Here is a 25806-nt window from a genome sequence, read left to right as displayed (position 1 = left end):
TACTCCTGGGGTCACCCCTTCCGAATTATCTTTCGATACAATGGCAAACTCCATCAGCTTTGTTCACTTATGGACTCTTGCCGACTACTGGGCCTCGCCCTGCCAAGCGAAGATGACGATGAACACAACACTGGGTCGGGGCCCGAGATATCCCCGTCGGGATGGCAGCGGCAAGGCAGAAGGAGGCGTTCCAGGAAACCGCACAAATCAGAAAAAGCCAGGAGTCAGCGAGCAACCCTTACTGCTGTATCGGAGGCCCTTGCAGGAGAGGGCCCCAGCAACAAATGATTGTCTCGGGCCTCTGGACCTTCTGAATGCTTCCTCACTGGACCTGGGCGGGTGGCTGGCGGAGTGGCACTCCTCCTCTTAGTCACACTATGGACCCCAATTTGTTGACTGACCGGTCATCTCGGGATGACGGACTATATTTCCTGATCTTACCTGTTTGAACTGTCCCCATTTTGATGCTGTTTTGGGGCTTTGTTTTGGGTTTTTTTTGGGATTGGGTCCCCTCGTCCACCTACCACTTTTGCGCTATGTGGACAATTTGCCAGTAGACATGATCGCTCTCTTCTAGTCTTCCACCCTTTAGCCCGCACTACAGCTTACGACATGGCTTGCATTTCTTCCTAACCCTAGATGCCACACAGATCTCTTAGAATCCTAACACTTAATGTTCGTGGCCTGAACAACCCTATTAAGCGCAGGGCTGTCCTTCACTATTTGGAACAATCCAAAGCTGATATTCGCCTCCTACAAGAGACACATCTTATTCCTAAAGACCACTATAGGATGAAATCGCGCGCTTTTCCCACACAGATGTTCTCCTCTAACCCTACTAAGTCAGCCGGGGTTGCCATCCTCGTTTCCCGATCCTTTCAGGGTAAGGTGCTCCAGAAAGAGGCCGGGATTAGGGGTAGACTGCTCACATATCAGTTTCTTGTAGCTGGGGTATCCTTCATAGCAGGATCTGTATACGCCCCCAATGAGGGGCCAGAATTTTTTTTTTCATGACGCAATTACTGAGGCGATGGCTAACACGGAACGACGCCTGTTACTGGGTGGGGACCTGAACTTAGTATATGACAACCCCAATGACCGCTCATGCCAACGAACGAGCCAGGCTGGTGCTCTTTCCCCAACAGGGCTGGCCCGTCTCAGGGACCTGGAGCTCATCGACCTATGGCGCCACTTCCACCCCGCAGCCGAGCCTACACGTTTTACTCAGGAGCTCATAAAACCTACACTAGACTAGACTACCTCCTTAGTTCCACCCCACTTCAAGCGCTTGCAAATGACTCCGAGATGCTGACAGCGTCCCTATCAGATCACTCTCTGGTCATTGCTTCCTTTCAGTTCCCACCTACACGACAACCACTGAGACACTGGCACTTGTGCGATACATTACTTCACCGGGTCTCCACGGTTGACCAAATTAGAGCCGCTATCACAAATTATCTCGCCCTCAGTGCCAACCCAGACACCTCTTTAGCGACACAACGGACAGCTCTCAAGGCGGTGTTACGGGGGAAATTCATAGCCATAGCCACAGCCAACAACCTAGAACGCAATCATAAACGGGCTGAGCTCACTCAGCGTGTTGCGGAGCTGGAGCAGATGCACCAGCACCGCCAGAGCTTGGCGCCAACTGTGCGTGGAGCGGAAACAACTTGCCGCACTTGACCAGGACCGGGCCGAATATGCGGCTCTCCGCTTCCGCCACTCCTATTACACCGGGGGCGACAAGTGTGGTCGCCTTTTAGCCCACAAACTACGCAAAACCAGGCAGCAACAGGGTGTACAGACCACCCGTTCTCCCAGAGGCGAACTTACCATGGACGACACAGCAAGCGCGGAAGCCTTTCGAGACTTCTACACGAAGCTTCACTCGGGCGACACCCTAGACGCACACTATGGCACTGATTACTTAGCGGCAGCACATGTACCCTCTCTTAACAAAACACAAGCCGACCATCTGGACAGGGACATAGGAACGGAAGAAGTCATAGCAGCGATTTCCCGCCTCAAATTAGGCAAGTCACCTGGGCCGGATGGCTACACAGCGGCCTTTTATAATACTTTTTGCACCCAAGTGGCTCCTCTGTTGCGAGACCTGTTTAACACCTTTGCACAAACTGGGGCCATCCCAGAGGAGATGCTAGCGGCATCAATTGTCGTTATTCCGAAACCCGGGAAAGATAAAACATACTGCAATTAATATAGACCGATCTCCCTCCTGAATATAGATATTAAACTCTACACTAGCATACTCGCAACCCGTCTTGCACCATATATGCCCCAATTGGTAGAACCGGATCAGACGGGCTTTATCCCGCAACGGCAAACAAGTGATAACACTAAGAGGGTCTTACACCTGATTGAGAAAGCATTGCGCACAAAAGGGGAGTACATGCTGCTGGCCACCGATGCCGAAAAGGCCTTCGATAGGGTACATTGGCCCTACCTAGAGCAGGTCCTGCAAAGATTCGACCTCGGGGAGAATTTACGCACCCGGGTTCTCAATTGCTTCCGCTTACCCAAAGCAACAGTTCGGGTGAACGGTCAGACATCCTCACGCTTCTCTATAGGTAGAGGCACTAGGCAGGGGTGCCCTCTTTCCCCCTCCTATTCGCGCTCTATATGGAGCCGCTAGCATTACGGATTCAACGTCACCCCCTTATTACAGGAATCAAATTTGGAGGAGATGTACATACCATCAGCTTGTATGCAGATGACATCCTGTTCTCCCTCTCTAGCCCGATCTCTGCGCTGCGTGCCCTTTTTATTGAACTACATTGCTTTGCACAGGCCTCCGCTTTCGAGATCAACATGGATAAGTCGATAGCTCTCAACATTTCTCTCTCCCCGCCCACTATAGCTCACATACAGGACGAACACGCTATACAATAGTCAACTTCCTCGATCCCATATCTGGGAATACAACTAGGTCCTACCATACAAGCCACTACTGACATCAACTATTCCAAACTTCGTTCACATATCCACATGGAACTGGGGCAATGGAAGCACTACACCCTCTCCTGGCTAGGCAGAAAAGCAGCCACCAAGATTACCATACTCCCCCAGATCTTGTACCTCTTCCAGACCCTTCCCCTTCGCCCTCCCTCAGGCTGGATTCAACAAACTCAAGCTGACTTAGCACACTTTATCTGGCAGGGCCGTAAGCCCCAATTCAAACATGCAATCGCAACTCTCCCACCGGAGAAGGGTGGGATAGGGGTCCCTGACCTACGGCTCTACTTTTATGCCTCGCAACTTCGATATCTAGTAGAATGGCAACGCCTAGAATCGGAGAAGCACTGGTTGTTTCAAGACCAGGCAGTGGCAGCTATGCCCCTGCAGGGCATCCCCTTCCTTCGTAAGACACATAGGCCACCCAATTTCTATGCATCATATATTGCAGGCACGATTATGGAGTTCTGGGACCTCACTAACGCTACCCATGCTCTGACTTCCTTTCCCTCCCCCCTAACGCCCCTGTTCAATAATCCAGAATTCCAACCCGGCATGGATCCTAAGGCCTTCGCAGCTTGGCGCCCCACCGCGTGTCGAGCCCTAGGCCACCTTTTTGACCTTGAAGGGGTTATTCCATTCCCACAACTCAAGACAGAATATGGCATCCCTGAATCGGAACGCCTACCCTACCTTCAACTCAGGCACTGGGCGCTCCAGCCGCACATCAAACCGGGCGCCCATCGCCTTTTGACCCCCTATGAAAAATGGCTCATCACTCGTACCTCCGATAAAAAAAATCATCTCCGACCTCTATAAACAGTTATTAACAACTTTCACTCTCACATACAACACTGGTCGAATGCGATGGGAGCGGGACCTGGGACGGACGCTTAGCCATAAGGAGTAGGATGGCATATATCACAGGGCGCGGCACTCAGCATACCACACAGGACTCACTGAGACACTGACTAAGGTAGCCACCTATTGGTATTACACGCCAGAGCGCCTTTATCGCTTCGATGCTCTACAGAGTGCCTTGTGCTGGAGGGGATGCGGGATGTGGGCACTCTCACACATCTTCTCTGGGGTTGCGACCGCATCCAACATATTGGTCCCATGTACTCGATGAGGAAGACAGACATTTTGAAACACAACTGCTGTGATTTCCTGCATACATTCTCCTGGGTTTACCCAATCCTATAACATATCCGCTAAAGTCCCTGAGGGGCCGGTTGATCGCTATCGCACTGGGCGCAGCCACTCAGAATATTCTTGCACACTGGCGCTCCGCCCAGCTCCCAACACATTTCGGATGGCTACAGAGACTCTGGCAGGTACTAGGGATGGAAAAGCTTACCCTCACATTAGCTGGCAAGGGGTCTGAGTTCCCAGAGTTGTGGCGACCCTTTCTAACCTTGCTCACAGCTGAATTTCGAGAACTGACATGCCCACGATATCTCAGACTTCTTCACCTTGCTGATACACAAATCCCGCAAGATAGCTCCTCGCGTAACCCTAAGCGACCACGCTGACTTCCAGAACACTCATTTCTTTTTTCTTTTGTGGACGAGGGTGTAGGGTGTGGGTGAAGGTCGGTAATGTTGGGTCTTAGTTGTTGGTCCTGTTTTTCCCACCGCTACTTTTTGTTTCTTCCCGCAGACCCGTTCCGCTCATATTACTTTGGTAATGCTATTATTTGCGACACTTGTTGTCTTCACTGCACTGTCCTCAGGGAGCTGGGGGTCTTGTTTTGTTTCCTGTTTGAAAATCAATAAAAGATTTAAACCATAAAATGATGTGTCTCTTATGTTTCTTATATGTCCTTGCAAACTTCTCCCAACCAATTGCTAGGAGGTGGCTCCAGACACTGACATCGAAAACTGTTGCCTTTCTTTTGGCTGGGGGTCGCCACCAAGTGGCCTTTGTTAGAGGCAAATACTCTCCTTATGACGGAGGGCTGGGAATGGCAGACCTGTATGACTACTGCCTAGCTGCTCAAATCGAAACAATAAATGATTTGCTTAACGGAATATGGGATGATTCTGCTTACCGAGCGGAGCTGTATTTACTGGGCCTGGATGGTCTCTGAGGCCTGCATTATGGGAACCCAATTCCCCAATCACTCCTTGACTGTATCCGAGTGACCCTACTCTATTGGAGGGCGGCACTCTGATTCATCAAATGGGACCCCAAATACACTGAAATTACCCCACTGTGGCAGGGTATATGGTTACATGGTGTGAATGGCTTACAATGCTTTCTGCATTCGGATATATTAGGGATAACTTATTTGGGAGACCTCTGGTGAGGTGACACCCTGATATCGTTCCAGGACAGGCAGGAACAGTACCGACCCTCCCATACACAATTTTACCGATATTTGCAGCTAGGCCATGCCCTATCCGAAAACATCCCTGTAGGCAACCCAATTCCAGACTTCATCCCCCTCAAATCTAAGACCTTCTTGGGGAGGCTGGGCAAAGGAGCTCTATCTAGGATGGACCGCTCTATAATCATCAATGCTCCAGACTGCTTTCCGGACCTGTGCCCGAGGTGGGGAACTTGACACTGATGATTGGCGTGAGGCCCGCCTGCCCCTAGAGAATTGACTATCACTGCATGTCTCCACATGATCCAAACTGATTAATTACATATTTCTTACCTGACCCCCCGAGACTTCATCAAGACGATGGAGACCCTCAGGCTTGTTGCGTGTGATGCACCTTGATCAAGGCTGATTTCTTCCACACGGTCTGGACCTGCCCAGAACTGACCCCCTTTTGGGAGGGGATAGGCAGAGAGCTTTCTATGATTCTCTACCGTCAGGTTCACCTGACCCCCAGGGTAGCACTGGTGGGTATATTGGAGGAAATTAGGGGGCAGAGGATAGAAAGGACCTTTGTTGGTGTGACCACATTGGTGGCCAAATGGGATATTGCCTCCAGGTGGAAGACTCCAGAACCATCTTCACCAGCACAAGGGCCTAACACCCCCCTCTACAGCGTCTGCGGTGTAGGGGGCTCGCTACTCTAAAAGGGTGCCCCAACCCTTCTTGGGGCCCCTAACTCTTAAAGGTTGCCCCAACCCTTCAGGGGGCCCCTGCTCAGCTCAATGGCTATAAATATAGCTCTGAGATATGTGAGACACAGGGCCCCTCATCACATTCGTCAGGGGGGGCATCATTCTGAATTATGCCACTGCGCCAGCGGAGTGGAGGAGGGTTGTACATTGGTGTGCCCGCCAAGAGCGACCGATTTACGAAGCACGTAGATGCCCTCAGAAGCATGATAAGACCTGGGGCAAGTGGTGGGAATAGCATGGGCAGGATGTGGAATCATATTGTATGTATACTGATTTTGTGCATACTGCATATATATGTGGAACCAATTGACTGTGTGTTGTTGCCTCTAAAAATCAATATAATATGGTTATCAAAAAATGAGTTAATTCATGATCACAGCAGTGAAAGGGGAACAGTCTACACATCATTCGCCTTTGTAAGGTGTTTTAGCACTGGATCAAAGTATGTGAAAGCGAAAACTATCGAAAATGTGTTTCATGCCTGAGAAACGCCCAATGCCTTTTCTAACTCCGAGCAAAAAGGTCTATGTAATAGTATACCATAGTAGCATAAACAAAAAAGTTACACTTTGACAGTTGAAAGAAGCCTCGTCTTTCTTTGGCTTTCGGTCATCTTAAATGTGACGCTTCGCATTCTGTGGTGGGACTTCGTGGCGCGCTGAGTGCGCGCTAGGAACTGTCATCCCCGTCAAAGGGGAAGATCCACTCCTGGCACCGCCCGACTCTGTAGGGGCGGGGCTGTCCGGTCCTAGAGGGAAGCTATAGGACGGGTCCAACTCTCAGGAAAAGGGGTGGTGGCCATGAAAAAATGAATAGGACGGGATACGGGAAGAACGAGAAAAATAATTGTGATTTACACATGTAATGATGTGAAAGGAGGGGGACTGGAGCGAAGTGCTAGGAGTGGCTGTCTGCATGCGAGGAGGAGTGGCTAAATGGCACAGTCCGAGCAGCGGGCGCGGCGCTGGCAAGTTTTGTAAAAGGCCGTGTCCCCTTTAAGGTGTGTTTCTGGGCGGGACCCCGTGAAGTTGGTGGAGTAGTTGTGGTTCGGAAAGTTTTCCCATGAGGGGCGGGGTTGGGGGGATCCTCTGCAGTGTGGACGGAGGTCACTGTCGCCCATTACCCACCTGGCATGGAGCAGCTGAGCACCCTTACCGGTCGCGTGCTGCGCGGGACCACCAACCGTCTGTGGCTGGGGCTGCGCGAGGTGCATTTCCAGGACTACCTGCGGGAGACGTCCTCGGGGCCCGCATCACCGCAGCCAGGTGAGCACTCACCCCAGTAGAAAACACCTACAGGCCAGCCCTGGGGCCCACGTCTGACCCTGAGTGAGGGGCTCTGCCAGCGGTGCGCTGACAGCTGCTGCGCAGAGCCCGTGGCAGGCTGGCTATTCTTGTCAGTGTACTGAGCACTTGTCAGCAGTTGACAGATGGCACCGAGGGGTGCACTGGTTGGGTCAGGAACCCCTGCACGTCCGAAGACTTGCCGCACCCACGCCTTAAATACCGGAACACCCCCTGCTCATCTCTTCTCTCCGTACCCACATTTTCTGCGTGCGCTCATTGCCTTGGCATGTTCAGGTGTCGACATTGAAAGGTTTGTAGCTATTGTGCAGGCACTGACAGTGCCATGCATGCGCCGCTGTCCGTTTTTCAGAGCTCATGGTGGCCGCCCAACATGAAACACATACAGTTGTACCAACCCGCGTGACGCAAGTTTAAACAGGCGAAAGCAGTAATAGCTATTCTTCTGGTGACAGCAGCTACTTTTGCTCCCACCTCTCGACTCGCTGGTCCCTCCTCACCCTTCCGGAGATAAGCAGTCTCAGTCAGTCTGTGGTGGGAAGGTTCCAAGTGCCAAGGATGTAATGGAGCAGGGAACAGCGTGCGCGGAAAATATCTGGAGAGTTTGCGCATATGTGAAGATTTTGAGCTAAAGCAAACTGTGTTGTGCTGCAGGGATGTGTGTGGTGTATCGGGACTTGTTAGTTGGATTTTTTTTTTGCCTCTACCTAACTGCTACAATCAGTGGTTGAAATATTATATAAGGGTAGGTACTTTCTGTCCTAGAGTACCCTTGCGCAACGTACTCCTGTTTTTCTTTTCATGAAACGTGTTTTACTTGGAGTAGTGCTGAAGGCAGGTTTGTCTTACTCCATTCGTTCGTTGATTGCTCCAAGTCAGGTTTTACAGTGCATCAGTTTATCCCCCAGAAGCTTGAGAGCTGCGTCCGAGTCGGTTAAGTGTTAACATTACTGTTTATACCAAATAGTTGACATATTCTCAAGAGCTGAACCCCCCCAAGATCTTCAGCATAGCATGAAATACTCATGCTCACAGGCAGGCTATGCTGTGAGGAATGGATGGATTCATATGATATTAACATCACCACGTCAGAATTGTGCTGCATAGCACACGTATTTTTTTTTTTTTTTTTATAACCGTTACAAAATAAGGTAATACTTTTTCCAGGTAGTTATTCCAGTGTCTGGACCCTAGATCAAGAGTCAAAAGTTGTAGATCTTATTCCTTTATTTTCACTGCAAGAGCGACAATACAAGAATTTCAGTTGTCTTGTGTAATCCGTTGGCATTTGTTTCCAGAGTCAAAGAGGAACTCTTCCAAGAGCAGTAAGTGTGCTGCGGTTAAAAACGTTAGATTCTTTGCTTGTGGCCATCTAAAAACAGTAAGCCTGTCACATGACTGACGTTTGAATGGCTGACCACTTTGGCCCACAGATGTTTCCGGCCAAAAACTTGTTTTAGTTAAATTATCTTTACAGGCAGAATAATATCTGTTGAGTATATTTAGGCCATACATAATATTTATCTTTTAAATAGAAATGGACCAATTATATCCCCCCCCCACTCTTCGAAGATGCTCTTAAAACATTCCATTTATAGTTGTACTTAGTTATTGGATCTGAACTCTCTACCTTTGCTGCCAGTCTTTAACATATTAGAAGCATTCTGTCTGTTCAAAGTTTTAATTTTTTGTTCCTACATAGTCCCATATTCAGTTCATGATAATGGTGCCTCGCTCATGATCCCATATTTCCTTTGTAAAGCTCTCCTCCTTTTGTGTTATTAACTAAGTATTATTTCCTAGAGGTCAAGGACCCTACTCACAAAACATTTTACTTGTGAACTCAGACTAGCACGCACATTAAAGTAAGAGCAAAAAATCGAGTTCTAAATACCGGAAATTAGGATGGTTATAATTTTGTGTGTGGAAATCTCCATTACAAATGCTGAAGTACCTCTTAAGTGTACTAATTTTTTCATAGTCATGACTTGTAGTGGATTTTCCTACTGGAGAAGTCTTTGAAGATGTGAGGCTCCAACAGTATTAACTTTGTCAGCTTTACAACATTTTCTCCAAGCTTGACTGCACCTTTGAACTTGAATCAAAGTTTAGGCTGTGCAGACTTGTGGGAACAGGGGAGCACAGTAAGGTAACGGAAGTGAAGACCACTTAGAAAAATGTTTTCCATTTGAATGTAAATGAACAAAATTAATTTGGAAAAGCTCACTAACTGCTTCACTTATAGGGTTTTCTCATTAATTAGAAACCTTCCATCAGTTAACAAAATCACTCACTTTTCTTACTTGGACTTGCTACTTATGCCTTTCTGAAATGCCCAGCTCACTAATTTACCCGGTTAATGTGCTGCTTCCGTTGCAGTACAGGCTTTACATATTCAGGTATCTTTTTGCATGGCAAACAACTATTTGCTTGTGATCCAGCGGGGTACCAACAACAGATACTCCAATACCAAATACTCACCTGGGCCCATAAACACACACAATTGAGTAAACCGCTGGAGTTAAAGTTTATGTTTCGGAATTCAAGATTAGTTACTCTTATTCCTAACTAACCTTTCACTGATAAAAAGTTCTTTCCTTTGGTCGATGGACCATTAGTTGAGTGATGGTGAATTGACATTAAGTTAACCTTCTCTTTATTATAATGAAATAACCACAGACTTGGGAAAGGTTTAAATCTTTATCTAAATTAAATTCATGTGAACCATCCCACATACAGTACAGGCACCAACACTCATATAAGAGAAAATTCCATTAATCAATCGTCAAACACATACTTTGAATTTTTGCAATAACATGCTCAGAAAGGAGAGGACAGAGAGAACGGAACATCTGCAATTTCATGAAATTATAGTTACCAAGGATGGTGTGAAGACCAACCCCCTGGCCAAAGGGCTGGTAAGGGTCCCTGGGACAGTTCAGGAGACAAAGGCTTCAGGACAGAATAGATGACCTCTCTTATACCGACGGTCGCGCAGCACCCATTTCTGACATTCTCTTCCTCCTCAAGATTCTTCCGCGATCTTCTTTCTAACTCAATTAAGTTAAGATGATAGGTTCTGCATTCGGTTCTTCATCAGCATCCTACAGCATCTCTCCTAGCATCTCCGCATCGACGTCTCTCTAACTACCTAAAGGCTACCTCAGTTATACCTTTCGCTCTTCATGTACCACTCACTAAAGTTTCAATATCGTAAAAATACAAATTCTGATTGGTCAGGCATGGGGGGGAAGACCATCACACCATGCTTACATATCACTCTTTTCAGTTAGCCCTTTGTTAACAAATCCATCCCCTTAATTTTTATTCATACTTTATTTTCCCACCCGCATTCACATTACATTTGCAACAAATGATTTCATTGTAACATATATAGTCTCATTCATTTAGATTCTTCCACTGCCGGTTCTCAGGCAGACTGTGTCCTTGTCCTCTTCTCGACCCACACGTCATCCTTCCGGGCTGACTTTCAATTGTCATGCGCAAAACTCACATGACTCGGCTCACTTCGGACATACCCAAGAGGCTCAAATGCGCACTCGTGATAAAGTCAGAAAGACGGATGTTACTTTAAAAAACAAATGGTTTTACTGTATACCACCCAGCTCTACACTAACCCCCTTTACTTATTAATACTTTTCCCGCATTAGCATTAGTAAAATAGCTCTTTGTACCAGCTAAGCAGGTCCCATGCATGTGAGCCTTTAAGACTCCATTTTAGTGCCTTCTGCTCTGGCGCAAAAATTTCCCTCCAAGCGTTACCACATCACATTGCGTAGATGCATTTGACGCATGCGCAGTAAAGATTTCCCTGTTAAATCGGTTTTATTAGTTCGTTCGAATGATTATCATTAGTGAACACATATGCAAGCTTCTCTAATCATCGTTTTTTCATGTGGTGCGCATTAGTTTTACACAATACGTAATTAATAACATGTTAGGGAGTTAAAGAAGAGGATTGCTTCCGAGCAAGTCTCTTTTCTACGAGTCCTTGCTCAAACACTTGTATGCCCGTAACCATGGTTGGTTGCGCACTCTGAGATGTTCCCTTGCATCTGCACTGTTAAGTGTAGGATTTAATTATAAAGCTTGTCCTGAAGACAATATTAGCTGGGTTGCAAGACTCATGTAATAATACAAACAATTCATGAGTAAAAATGCACAGAATGCTTTTGGGTCAGTGCTCTTCCATCCATTGGTCTGTTCGGCTAGCATTCACATTTTGCTTCCACTCACCGCAGCATACATCATGGGGCAATGGCGTCTCCCACTTCAACCATTTGTAGTTTGTACTGTGATTAGACAGCATCTAGCCTAATGCCATGCACATCGACCTAAAAAAAAGTTCAGTGCAAAGGCTGATGGGATGATACTTAACCTTTTCAACGCTCTTTTTTCTTTCCATTCTTCAACCTTATTATTTTTTAGTACTTGTATGCTTAAAGTGTGCATATCAGAGCTAAGACTACCTTATCTTTCTATCTCCAATAAGAATCGTACTTGCCTGTGATGTGCATGTAAAGTAAAAAGGTTTTCTATTAATGTTAGAAGTGCTCCTCCCTGGTAGGAAGCACTGGTAGAGTTCCATGAAAGTTCTATTTGATTTTTATTTAATTGATTTTTTTTTTTTAAATGCAAATGTATGGCTGACTCGTATATGTGGAATGTTTTCTTATTTTTTTCTTACTATTTTTTTGTATCATATGCTTGCGGTAAAAATATAGAAACAAAATAACTGTCACACCCGCGTGCCAAGGCAAATCTTATTGGCTTTGATTGTTGGACATGTAGACCATAAGTTGTATGCGGTGCTTGAGGGAGATTTTTCAGGAGTCCCACGGTCAACCAGGGAATACTAGGCACACATTTTAACATTGAAAGACTATTACCGCTGGTGCCCTTTTGCTTTACTCTACAATTAAACCCAAACTTAAGATCCAAGTACAGCCCGTTAATACTTGACCCTCAGGGTTTCGAGGTCAAGTAGTCCAAGCCTGGCTCAGGATGATGGCGTGGGGTGGAAACTCTGAACTAAATCGTCTATTAACACTGGTCAGTAAATAAAAAGGACTTTAGTCACTACACAATATTGTACATAAAAATTAGAGGTCATGTGAGAATATCTCGTTCATGGTGTTCAGTCATATTCCCTGCATGCCCAACTGTAAGTATATGGTATCCCATTTTTTATATTCTGGCCCCAACTTCACACCAATCTAGCATGTGTGTGAAGGCCTAGGTCTGCCCTTGATTTGCAACGGGTACTGGGCCTAAAGGGGCCTACCTAGCGAGCCCTTTGTAGTGATAGAAGAACTACCGACCCTGTTGCTGTTTCACATATGTAAAACCAAAGGGGATGATGGACGGAGTGTTGAACATTGCAAGCACTCACCCCCAGTCAACTGATCTGGGTTTAATCCATCATCATTCTTTAGCTCACTCAGCCACCCCAGTTCAGACATGGCCATACGCAAATCAGTCTGACCCTTTGCCTCATGGGAACAGTCCAGCCCGAACTGCCAAGCCTTGTCTTCCCTGGACCAGAAACAAGCATCCTGGGACCGGTTTCTGGCTAATCAGCCAGGCTAGCTTGAATCCAGTGGCAAAGTGAGCAAGGGACCCACGTCTGGGCATACCCTGACAACTTAAGGCGAACAAAGCAAAACCAAAGGGGATGATGGACGGAGTGTTGAACATTGCAAGCACTCACCCCCAGTCAACTGATCTGGGTTTAATCCATCATCATTCTTTAGCTCACTCCGCAACCCCAGTTCAGACATGGCCGGGTCTCTATCGGGCTCTGTTTTGTGCCCTGACACAGGCGGTCCGTTTTTTTTTTCCGGACTGCAGTGACAACAGGCACATTATGTGCGTGTGGTGAGCGTTATAGGGGAAGGGAAATCCTTTTAAAGGGAGTCATTTTCTCTCAGGATTTCCCTTCTCTTTTTGAAAGTCAGGAGCAACAACATTGTCCTGGTGTCACCAGGGCTTTAAATGGACGTTTTTTCAATATTATATACAAGCCATAGTTGCTGCTTATTTATCTTATGCAACTAGCAACCATTGACAAAGCCAATAGTCCTGACTTGTAGGTATGATGTGACTTGTATCATATATCTGGACTCAATGACAGGAACAGCAAAATACAAGTCGGGCGGCACACTGTGTTAAACACAGATTTTTAGCGTATGTGTTTTTAAGCCACGCCCTTAATTACATTGACCACGCCCCTTTGAGAGACCCCCCATTTTTTTCATCCCACTTAAAGCCCTGCCCTCTCCTCCTTCTGTTTACTGACTCCCATAAGCAGAGGCAGCTGCCCAGAACTCTTTCCTTACAATGCTACGACTGAGCTAACCCCTACACCCCCACAACAATTCCACTCCGTGCCCGGGAGCCGTGCCTCACCTTGGTGACCCTGCGGGCCAGCCCTGCCAGCTTGTCTCAATACAGATCTCCGGCTCCTCTGACTCTTCTGTGATGTCGTGCAGAAGTGAAAACCCGGCTCTACAACTTCCGCTCAACGTCGTCACTGAATTCCTCGTGTAATGCCGTGAAATAGAGTTCTCCGGGCAGTTTGCCGTACCTCATAAACTAAGGTGAACTTTGGCCGCTTATCAGCACGAAATCACGACACTACGAGAGACAATTTACAGTTTATGCTGGGCAGGAGAACGGTTAACCAAAACAGGAAATGAGGGGGTCCTGATTCAAACAGATGTTCCGTCGTTTTCAGCTCCCTATCTTTGTGCTCCCCTCTCGCGTGTGTGCATGCTTATCGCACACATGCGATACGCATGGACGCCGGCGGTGCACTTTGACTTATTACATGTATTTTTGAGCTCCCCGGTGTTCTACCATTTCAGTGCCCATGCGTGTAACTATATGTGATTTTTCATTAAATTTGAAGCTCTCCGCGGCAGCGTTACTAGTGATGGTGGAGCGTTAGATAGGTGACCAAGCTGTGAAAAGACTGTGCCACCGCGACACGCTGCATGACCAGGCACGGGCGTTTGACCCATGAGAAGCCCAGCCAGAGGACGATAGAGGCTGGTACAGGTACTGCGCACTATGTAACTTCATTTGGGAGCTCCCCGCGGCAGATTTACCCGTGGTCGCAGGGCACAAGTCCTAAAACAAGCATTGGCATATCCAATAGGTCTCGCCTTTGGGACCTTATAAGTGTTTAGTTATGCAGCACAATAATCCTTTGTGCAACAACATCAAATGTTGCATGGCTAAGCACTTATAAGGTCCCAAAGGCGAGACCTATTGGCTATGCCAATGCTTGTTAACCTGTGCCACTGGAGTGAGGTCTACAGGCTCATTCATTTTTAAAGTTCTGCTGCTTTGTGCTTAACTCACCCTTGGCCTACTTGAGATTTGCGCAGCACTTCATAAACAAACCGAAGTGGTGTATCTGCACTGGGTGTATGTGTGCCTGGGAAGGCTAAAATACAGATATAATGCAGTGCTGGGCAGTTGGTTAATGGTGGATACATGTATGTGTTCCTATGAGTGGTACAATACATTAAGGATATAGTACTGTGGAGTGTATGTGGCTGTGTCCGTGTACTGGGAGTCTGAGTGAGTGAGAGTGTACCATTTTGAGAGGCCCAGGCCTCTTGTAAAACATGGAAAGGAGGTAGAGATTCCTCCCCCCACAGATGTGTGTATTGTTGCATTCCTGAAAGCTGGATGGGACATGCTCTGTAGAGGGGAGAGGCAGGCTTCCCCTGTACACTTCAAAGGGTGCTATTTGATTTAGTGAGCGGTCACAAGGAAAAGACCTGGGCAAATCTCTGGAAGGTGATGGGGCTGATAAGAGGACCATAAAGAGTAGGGAAGGGGGCCCTGGGCTAACCTTTTGATGCGCGTATTACTGTGGCTGACACCCAAATGTGAACTCGGTCACTCCCATGGTCTGTATTGTGGGATTACCAGCATTGGAGACACTCCTGCCATGACAGACTGCTTTTCAAGCTGTAGAGAGCAGAGGAGTGAACACTTCGAAAGAAGCAGAACACCAACATAAAACGTCAATAGTCTCAGAGCCTTGTTCACATTTACTGTCTGGAAGTGGATTATAAGAAGGGGAGTTTGGGACCCCAGAAGTCATCACCTGCCAAGCAACCAAACGGGCTGTGTAAGGAGGGGTGGAGTTGGGGCCAAGCCCTACTTGTCTCCATGCTGGGTCATCATCCAGGGAATCCTAAACCACATGTCTTGGTGCCTAGAACATTGGCACCTGCTTGCTTTCCAAGGCCAGTATTCCCTGTGAGGATGAGGAGCCCTATCATGTGGGTGCCCTGTGCAAGGCGTGAGGGTTGATGCAACAATTGGGTCATTGCACTTGTGCAGGACTGAGTTGGCGCCCCCCATATGCCAGGAGGACCGGGTGAATTAAGCTGTGTGCCATGCTGTGCCGATCAGACCCTGACCCTGAGCCTGTACGTAGTGTTGAGTCGGCTACCCTGTATTCCAGAAGGGGCCGCTGTGAAAAAGACAGCCATGCGATAAAGACCATATCCTTTTGTGATTGTAGATGGCGACCTCGTATGTCAGGAGAGGGTGCTGTTAAGATTTCACCATGCTGATCAGGCAGGAGCTTGTCTGCTGTGAAATACGGTGACCCCATATGTCACAGAGGGTCACAGGGAGCATCAAGAACTTCGACCTGATCAGCCACCACTTGACGGAGAAGTGAGAACAACGTTGGCGCACCTGTACAACATCACCCAGACGAGGCACCCAAATCAGAATCGTAGCAACCAGCCCCCCACTGGGAGAGGAACAGGACATTTAACCCGCAGGAGGAGTCTCAAAGAGCCTCTTGTTGCTTTGAGAGCGTAATAGCAATTGAGACACTTTGCACCTGCTGAGTGTAGCCTTCTGGGCTGCGTGTGGCCGAGTCACCTGAACTCAGTTGCAGCCGCTGCGAGCGTCTAATTGCAGCTGTTGTGAGGGCCCTTGGACGGGGCGCACTCCGAAACTCCAGGCTCTCAATGTTTGCTAGCGCGGATAAGACTGGTTTCAGGCCTGTCAGCCCCAGGGGCGCTTGTTGCTAAATTAGCTCTGGAACACTATTGACTTAAATTCATAGTCAGTGTGGATCTCGAGACCTGGACTGCTGGTTGGGCAAACTCTGGATGCTACAAATATTGAATGGGGGAATAACCATCAGTAATGTAAGGAGGGAGTGAAAACAGGGAGTCGCCAAAGAAACACTGGAGCCCCGACCTCAGGAGGACTGTGTAATTGTTGATGAATGTCATATTATTCCTTTGTGTTAATAGGCGTTAGAAATAAAAATATTTCTCTTTTTTTATGAAAGTATTTGGCTGGACAATGATGTATTACTGCTGCTGCTCGCATTCGAGTTGTGAGCCCGTGTACACTATCCTGTATCCACACCCTGCCCTCCCCTACCCGCCAGGGAGCTTTGGACTGGCAGTCAACCTATACATTTATGTTTTAAAGACTCTGCAACGATGAAATATTTGCCAACAGGAACAAATGTGATACTAAATCTATTCTGGCGTTTTAAAATATATTACCGGATTAAGGTGCCTGCTTCAGAGACCTCATCCCAGCAATTTTCAGGGGATGCTAATAATGGTAAGATAACTGGTGGTTACTGCATTTGCTGGGGAGATATGTGTTTTGTCTAGTCACTGTTTTGACAGATCAGGAAGCATAGAATGTGAATGTGCTTACTGCAAAGCACATTGTGTCACCTACAGATCAGATTCTTAGCTTATGTCGATAGATAAGTGGCATACTGCTTTTGTTACTTGCAGTTCAAAAGTTGCAGTACTTATAATATAGCACAGTGAGCTATGAGCCATTGCCAGGGAGCTGCATGCACTTTGAAAGGTATGGGTTTAGAACCTTATGTTTTTTCCTCAGTTCGTCTTTTTTCTTAGGCTGCTAAAATAGGGCTCCTTTGGGCAATAAAGTCTAATTATTACAGACCACCTTAAGTGCTATATTACGTTTTAAATGCTTACTTTTGTTTCTAATGACCATACAGTATGTATTACAATACAAAGCCTACCAGCATCGGTGATATGTAACTCCTACACCTTGTGGCCCTCATTGTCTTGGGTAACATTTCCTGTATGCCGCCTTACACACTTGTATGACGTATGGTCATGCTTGTGATGTAAAGCACTTTGACACCCTACATTGGGATGAGAGTGCTATAAAATAATGAAGTAAAAAATACATTAGTAAGTGCCATCTAAATCGTTATTTGTGTAATTACTTATACAGATTCCTCTGACGTTCTTGCAGTGCATATGCATATCTATTATATACACATGTTGAGCAAAGCCAAAAAGCGGCCTCCAAATAATAGTTTCTCATAAGTACTTTTGTTGTGTTAAGAATCTGTGTGCCTTTGTTTCCCTCCATTGCATTACCATCTAGGTATTAAACACCAGATAGTTCCCAGCCAGGATGATACTCAAATAAAAGGAGGGGCAAATTGTCATGTAAATCAGGTCTTTGTTCTGGGTCAGCTAGAAGGTAAAGTAAGAGAGCCTCCTCTTTATTTGCAGGTTGCTGATCTGAAGAGAAAAACATGTGGGCAATGCTGAATTGTGTTCTTGTGTTGGCAAATTACACTGATATAAATTCAGCATATTTCTCTAGGACCAGACCAAATCCTGTTCAATAATGCTATGTTACACTATTTGTAAAGCGCAACGTATACCCGGAGGTGTCTTGGTGCTGATTCCATGAAAGATGAGCAGAAAAGGGAACCTACTGATTGAAAAGCCAATAATAGTTGTCAGATCTAGGATCTGGCTGGATCTTCTGTAGCTGTGTGTCAGGTCCCCACAACACTCACCGTTTGTTTGTGGAGTAATCCCGCAGGGACGACGTGGACAACCCCCTCCGGCTCCCTCCGTCTCCTAGAAAGGGCTGAATACTAACTAGGCTGAAGAGGGGACTGGGGGAGGCAAACAAAATAGAGTGTAAGCAGCGTAGAAGGATGCTGGGAGTGATCTGCCCTCAGTTCCTCTTGGGGTCTCGCGGTGGACACCGCCTAAGGGATGGAACAGATGGGTAGCATACACGCCAGACACAGGTAACAAGGATAAATAACACAAAATAGAAGTAAAGTGTATTTACCTGAGACACAGCGCTTATAGAGCGGAGAAGACCAGTTAGCAGTGTTCTGGACCCCCAAAGAAGCAGTGTTCTGGACCCCCAAAGAAGCAGTGTTCTGGACCCCCAAAAAGCGCCTCTGTGCTTTCTGGTGCTGTGGAGCAAGGTATGACTTCGTGCCTTGCACGAGTCGAGGGTGTTCTGCGAGAGCGCTCCTGCGCTCGGAGGAGAAGCAAAAGTAAATGCGACCCCGTGTTACACACGGGTAGCGTAAAACTAAGGAAAGCGCTCTTGCGCTTGTGGGGAAATAAATAACAAAGTAGGCGCGACTCCGTGCGTTTGCATGAGTCGCGAGTGCCTCTGAAAGCGCCCCTGCGCTTGAGGGAAAGCCGGAATAAGCGCGGCTCCGTGCCTTTGCACGAGACGCGAATCCAGGCTCTGTAGGCGCCCTTGCGCGGTCCGGAGGAAGTCTGGTTACAGATAGAGCATTCACTCCTGCGAAGCTCAGTACGGCAATATGAAGCGCCTATTAAAGTGGCTTCACTTCGGATATAGGTCCTCCCCCAGAAGTGCCGGTCAGCTGTTGATTCGAGGCAGGTCCCATCTAGGAAGACTAGATGGCCGACCTGCTTAGTCGAGTTCAGCAAAGACAGCTGGCGCGCACGCGCGCGCACACAACACCTCGCGCGCCAGCCATACCAGAACGGGGAACATGACAGCACCCACCCTTAAAACAGACCCACCCTACCGGCTAAACAGGGGTTGCAGGACGTGGTTTCTGAGGGTGCTGGGCGTGGAAGGCGCGGACTAAGCGGGGTGCATGACGGACATGGGATAGGGCTCCCAGGATCGCTCCTCCGGACCATATCCCCTCCAGTCTACTAGGTAAAAGAGCCTACCCCTAGTCCTGCGAGAATCAAGGATGGCCCGGACCTTGTACTCCTCGTGATCGTCTACGAGAACAGGAGGTGGAGGCGGAGCAATCAGGCAGTCGGGGTTAGCGGGTCGCAAGAGGGAAATGTGGAAGACAGGGTGGACCCTCACCTGGGAAGGTAACGCTAGTCTCATGGAAACCCTGTTGATCACCCGTGTTATGGAATAGGGGCCTACATAACGGGGCAACAGTTTTTTGGGCCCATGTGTGTTGAGGTTTTTGATGGATACCCATACCCTGTCCCCCACTTTATATTCGGGTTCTGCCTGCCGGTGTCTGTCTGCGCTTTGTTTGTAGTTCTCTTTGGCCTTGGCTAGCTCAAAATGGGCTTGTTCCCATATGGTGCGGAGCAAGGAGTGGTATGCCTGTACGGTGGGCATGTTGCAGGTTTGGGTCTCTTCCCAAGGAAATGTCCTAGGATGTTGGCTTTGAAGACAGAAGAATGGTGATACCCCAGTGGCAGCGTGTTTATTGTTATTGTACGCGTATTCCACCATCCATAGTATTTCTGGCCATTCCTTTTCTATGGTGAGTAGCAAGCAGCGGAGGTATTGCTCCATGGATTGGTTGGTCCTCTCCGCCTGCCCGTCTGTTTGGGGGTGGTAGGCGGAGGCCAAACGAACCTCCATGTCTAGGATGCTACAGACCTCGTTCCATAACCGGGATACGAACTGAGTTCCTCTGTCTGTGATTAGGACGGAAGGAATGCCATGTAACCGGATCACATTTTGCATGAAGACTGATGCTAGCTCGGCAGCGGTAGGGAGTTTCTTTAGGGGCACGAAGTGCGCCATTTTAGTGAGGTGGTCCACAATGGTGAGGATGGTGGTGTATCCTATTTTGGTTCTGGGGAGTTCTACGATGAAGTCCATTGAGACTGTGTGCCATGGGCAGGGAGGGAACAGGATTCGGGTGCAGCAATCCCACCGTAGGTTGGGTTGAGGTCTTTACTTGCGCACAAACGGCACATCGGGCGATGTAGGCCTGCGTGTCGGAGGCTAGAGTGGGCCACCAGAAGTGCCTCTGTATCAAGTCCCTGGTTTTCTGATACCCGGGGTGGCCGGACAAAGGGTGGTCATGGCACATGAACAGCGCCTGTTGTTGATGACTCACTAACGGTAAGTAATAGTTCTTCCCTTTGAACAGGAATCCATCCTGTTCTGTCAACCCTTGGATGGCTCCCGTCCAGTCGTTCGGTTTCTTCTGCTCCAGATCACAGCGTAGCCGAGACAGAAAGGAGGAGGTGATCACTGCTCCCTGGAAGCATCGATCTGGAATGATGGGTACCGGTTCTATAGACGGATTGCTGTCTCCCGTTTCTTCAAGCCTGGACAAGGCGTCGGCCTTGGCGTTCTCCCTTCCGGGTCGGTAGGTAATCCGGAAGTCGTATTCATTGAGGAAAAGGGTCCACTGTAGTTGTCTAGCTGTTAGGGCGCTGGCCGAACGTAGGAACTGTAGGTTTCTGTGGTCGGTAAAGATGGTCACTGTGTGTTTGGCGTCTTTCAAGAAGTGGCGCCATTCCTCGAATGTCGCCTTGATGGCCAGGAGCTCCTTGTCTGCGATGGAATAGTTGCATTCTGCTGGCTGTAGCTTCCTTGAATAGTAAGCCACTGGGTGCAGCAAACCCGTTTCGGGGTCTCTTTGCGATAACACCCCTCCCAGGGCGTTCTGCGAGGCATCTGCCTTTACTGCGAAGGGTTGGTTGGGATCGGGGTGTTTTTACACAGGTGCTGCGGTGAATCTTATCTTGAGCTCCTGAAATGCCTTTTTGGCTTTCTCGGCCCACAAGTAACGCGTGCGTGCCTTTGCGTAACAAGCAAGTGATGGGGGTGACTATCTTGGAGAACCCTGCAATGAAGCGGCGATAGTAGTTCGCAAAACCCAGGAACCTCTGAACTTGTTTTATGGAACCAGGGGACGGCCACTGTACTATGGTTTCCACCTTTCTGGAGTCCATCTCAACGCCGGCCGGGGTTAGGATGTGTCCCAAGAACTCCACGGTGGTGGTGTGAAAATGTTTTTTTCCAACTTGACATATAGACCATGTTGCTGCAATTGCTGGAGAATGGCACGTACGTGCAGTATATGTTCTGCCATGCTTGCTGACTAGATCACACACACACACACAATACCTCGCGCGCCAGCCATACCAGAATGGGGAACATGACACTGTGGGACGAATAATGAATGTCAAGTCTACTCAATCATTTGCTGGCTAATTTTTTTAATGTTTGTTTTTATTGAGTTTTAGCAAAGAGATGGGAAAATATAAGATTAACAGAAAAGTTCTAATTGCAGCTACCAGTTTGTCAGTCGGGTTACATATAAACCAATCTCAGCAGTGGTGGTATTTAATTTGGTCGGTCAGGTTACATATACAGCAGTTTTATCAGCGGGGGCAGCAGCGGCCCCTCCTGCTCCCTCCTCCCAGCTGTCCCGCCCTCCCTCTACCCCTACTTGATGGCAGCCGTGCGCAATGAGCACGCCGCTGGTGCGCTTAGGGAAAGCCGGTCTGCGCTTGTCCGCGACGCGACCAGCGCCAGGAACCCTGGTCCTCCGACTCGCCAGCGCTACGACTCAACAACCCTCAATGCACTTAACTCCGGAAGAATCTGCCAGCTGTCGACACCGAACACCACATATGGCCATTTTTACTGCCGACACTGCTGCCGCGCCTTCACCCACCTCCGGACCCCCACTGCCACCACCAACCCACAAGACGCCAGCACTCCCAAATCCCTGCGCTGCAACCTTCTCAACGTATACTCCCTGCACAGACACGCAGTAGAAATCTGAGAACTCCTCAACACCCTCTCGCACAACGTAGCCTTCCTCGCAGGGACCTGGACCAACGCCAGCTCCGCACCCGACATCGCAACCACCGTCCCCTGTGGTTACAAGGTCCAGAGGAAGGACCGCCCCAACCACCCTGGAGGTGGGATCACCATCGTACACAAAAACTCCCTCCGACTCACCACATCCAGCACGAACGACTCCTCGTACCGTATGGAACACCTCCATTTCTAAGTCCAGATCCACCCCAGAATGACTTTACGTGGCACCCTCGCCTACAGACCTCCCGGAACACGCGCCACGAACACCACTATCATCGCAGACCTCATCGCGCTCCACGCCCTCTCCTCCACAGTCTACGTACTCCTCGACGACCTGAATTTCTTCCTCGACCACCCCAGTGACCCCAACTTCACCGTGCTCCTGGACAACCTTGCCAACATCGGACTGAGACAGCTCATCACCACCCCCACCCACAAGGCAGGTCACATCCTCGACCTCATCTTCGAGGGAGGACACAACCTCCACCTCAGCCATACCACGCAACCCCTCTGGCTGGACCACCACTGTGTCCACTACTCCTTCTCGAAACCCACTGCACAAAGCCTACACCTCGCCTCCGCGCAGGAACTGGAGCAAGATAACTGATGAGCACCTCAACTCTGCAATCATCCACGCTCCTCCTCCCACCACACCCGAGGCCAACTCTACAGCCAATGCACGCCACAAATTGATCACTGACTGCGCAGAGACTCTCGCCCTCCTCCAGTGCTCTGACAGACAACACACCACGAAAGCCACCTGGTTTTCCCCCGACCTCCGAGAATCCAAGCACACGTGCTGGCAACTCGAGAAATCCTTGAGAAACAGCAAAACCCCTTAAGCATATTCTGCCTACAAGACTGTCATGACAGACCACCAACTCATCAGAACCACGATGAAGAATTTTTTTAAGAACAGAATTCTCACCAACTCCCGCAATTCTAAGGATCTCTTCAGCATAATACAAGAATTCACCAAACCCCCCAGCGAATCATCCAATGTCCCTCCCAGGACCTCTGTAACAAACTCTGCTCCTTCTTCCATCTCAAGATCAGAACTCTCTACAACAACTTGGATGAACAGAACCTAGGCACCGACTCTACTCCTACAACTGGCAACGCAACCCAGCCCACCATCACCGCCTGGACCCCTGTAACCACAGAAGACACCGCCGAGACCATGAGAAGTAGACACTCAGGAGCCCCCACCGACCCCTGCCTGCCACACATCTTCCACAGAGCCGCCTCTGCCATATCACCCAAACTACGATGTACCGTCCGTCAACTGCTCCCTCGAAACAAGCACTTTCCCCGACCAGCATCTCTCGAGTTCTCTCAGCTCAGTCTCCTACAATCTTCACCCCTATAGTTCATAATAATCACTTTTGTTTCCCCTCTGTCTAATGTTCTCATTTCTTTCTCTCCCCTACAATCCCACCTACCTCATATCTACAGCAAACATTGTCTGAGATCAGTCTCTCCATATTCTATCTTCCTCTGTCAGGCCGCTTGTTTAGGAACTCCACTTTAATATCTACCTTTCCCAGTTTTCACCTCGGCTCACTCTTCCTCCCATTTCATCTCGAAATACTCTCCCTTCTTATTTAGTTGCTTCACACCTGGAACTGCATCACTCTGCCACTCCCTTTACCATCCCACCTCTCACTTCATCCTTCTACATCTTGGTTCGAATGTTTACTTCCTCATCCATCTGGCATTAGATAGCCCAATATCTCGTCTTTCAGCTGCCTTCACTATCCTGAATTCTTGTCCTCACACAGTCATGGTCTCTCTTGTGTTTCTCTCATAATGCCACATCACATGGCTCTTACTCTGGTTACATTTTCTGCTCCTCTTTCCATATCCTTTCTATTGGCTCTTGCTCACACAGGTTATTAATCTCTAAGAAATCGAAAGCTTGAAAATCACAAAAGCACTGTATTCCGGGGAAAGATGTCTGCTATGATGCCTCTCCATCTCTGGGGCACCCTGCTGCTTGCCCTGGGTTTGTTGCACTTACTACTCCCCCACACACAGCTGAGGCAACGCATAAACTTAGAGCATTATGACAGTGGCTCCCCCACCTTGTATTAAATGATACCCGGGATGTGGATGTTCTTCAGGGGTCAGACGGTTATAAATATTGGCCATTTCAATGTATGGACTGATGAGGATATCTTCATGAATGAGTTATTACTCAGGAAATCGGGAGTATCAGACCCGATTCCCCTGGTAATGTTCGTTCTTCACAAAACTTCACACAGTCATAGCAGGTATTCTCAGTGGACGCAATTTGGATGAAATGCACTGGCTGCATGGATTTACCATGGGTCCTAGAAGGCCAGTAACTGTTACTGGTCTTATCTGGATTACATTGGGACTTGTAATGGCCTTCGAAGACTAGTCTTGCTGGAATTTATTTTCCTCTCCAGACAGGAGAGAAACTGAAACAAGCTCTGCTGCGTGCTTTAAACGCTGAAATGCACTGTCTATGCTTGTGACTTATTGTCCCCACCACAGAATGGATCTATCTATACCTGCCATGTTAGTTGGGACATACGCAGCAACATGGTGGTCTACTCTATACAATCCTTCTTGCCTCGTTTAGTTGGCTGGGCTAAAGCAACTTACTCCTGTAATTTTTTTAAGTCTCATTTGCTTTTGCAGCAGTAAGGACACCAATGAACAGGGGATCCCGGCACTTTGGGGGCAGCTGTGGAGATGTTTGTTACACCTGTGCATATCATTTTAATTTACTAGTTTGTGCACTGTGCTTCTGAAAGTCTATTTATGCAAAGTAAATCATTTTAGAAATGTGTTGCGCAGTCTAATAATTGAAAATTTTCAAGTTCATGTGGAGCAGCAGAAACAACTGTCAATTAAGTGCTAAAAATTCAATCAAATCTTAGGCGAGTAAAAGTAAATCTGCCCAGAAGTAGCTTATTCGGTGTGCCCTGTAACCAGAAGTCCTGCTTCAAACGGTCGGATTTCGAGGTGCGGGGAAACGGGAGCAGTTTTTAGCATTATGAAACCTTCCAGCATACGTTTTTGAGCTATTCTATTTTACGCACACGTACTGTGTGTGGGGCGGCTAAAGACTGCTGTCTGCATCAGAGGGTCACAAGAATGTCTCCTGCTGTTGCAGAGGGTCACTTTTTCTTTTCACTTTCCTTCCCTTTCAGCTTTTCAATTCATGAAGCTTCCATGGTTTTAAAAAGCAATTCCATGAGGTTGTTGGAGCCTCATCTTCACCACTTCTTACCCCCCCAAACGATAGTGTCACTCAAACGACCTGATTATAAATTACTTGTAGCGGATAATCTCGGTGAATTTACTCCACTCAATCATGAGCAGGCTGTTCCTACACCTGGATTTACAACATCCTACCACACCTGGATTTGCCATATGGTAAACCCAGCCGGTAACATCACCTTAGGAAAGAGCTGCATTACAAATGAGAGCCATTTCCCAGACCCAACTGACCCTCAAGCAAGGTGTGGGGAGAGCATGTAATGGTCTCCACATTAGCTAACATCCTCCT

General features: G+C 48.1%; 1 protein-coding gene across 9 annotated transcripts in view; it reads left to right on the top strand.

Annotated features, from left to right (window-relative positions):
• The window catches only part of OXR1 (oxidation resistance 1), a 1797650-nt gene that overhangs the window by 1129216 nt on the left and 642628 nt on the right, over positions 1–25806 (top strand). Inside the window, exon 1 of one of the 9 annotated variants that reach the window (XM_085605102.1) lies at positions 7044–7322. The exons of 5 other annotated variants lie outside the window; for them this stretch is intronic. In XM_085605102.1, the coding sequence (XP_085461228.1) occupies positions 7190–7322 (133 nt within the window). In that variant the 5' untranslated portion in view covers positions 7044–7189. Of the gene's footprint in view, positions 1–7043; positions 7323–7603; positions 7654–25806 lie in introns of those variants that run through there. 3 more of the 9 variants (XM_085605105.1, XM_085605107.1, XM_085605108.1) reach the window with 3 other exon arrangements.

Source organism: Triturus cristatus, chromosome 5_1 (genome assembly GCF_964204655.1).
Source record: "Triturus cristatus chromosome 5_1, aTriCri1.1, whole genome shotgun sequence".
NCBI lineage: Eukaryota > Metazoa > Chordata > Amphibia > Caudata > Salamandridae > Triturus > Triturus cristatus.
This window is presented reverse-complemented; position numbering and strand designations above follow the sequence as displayed.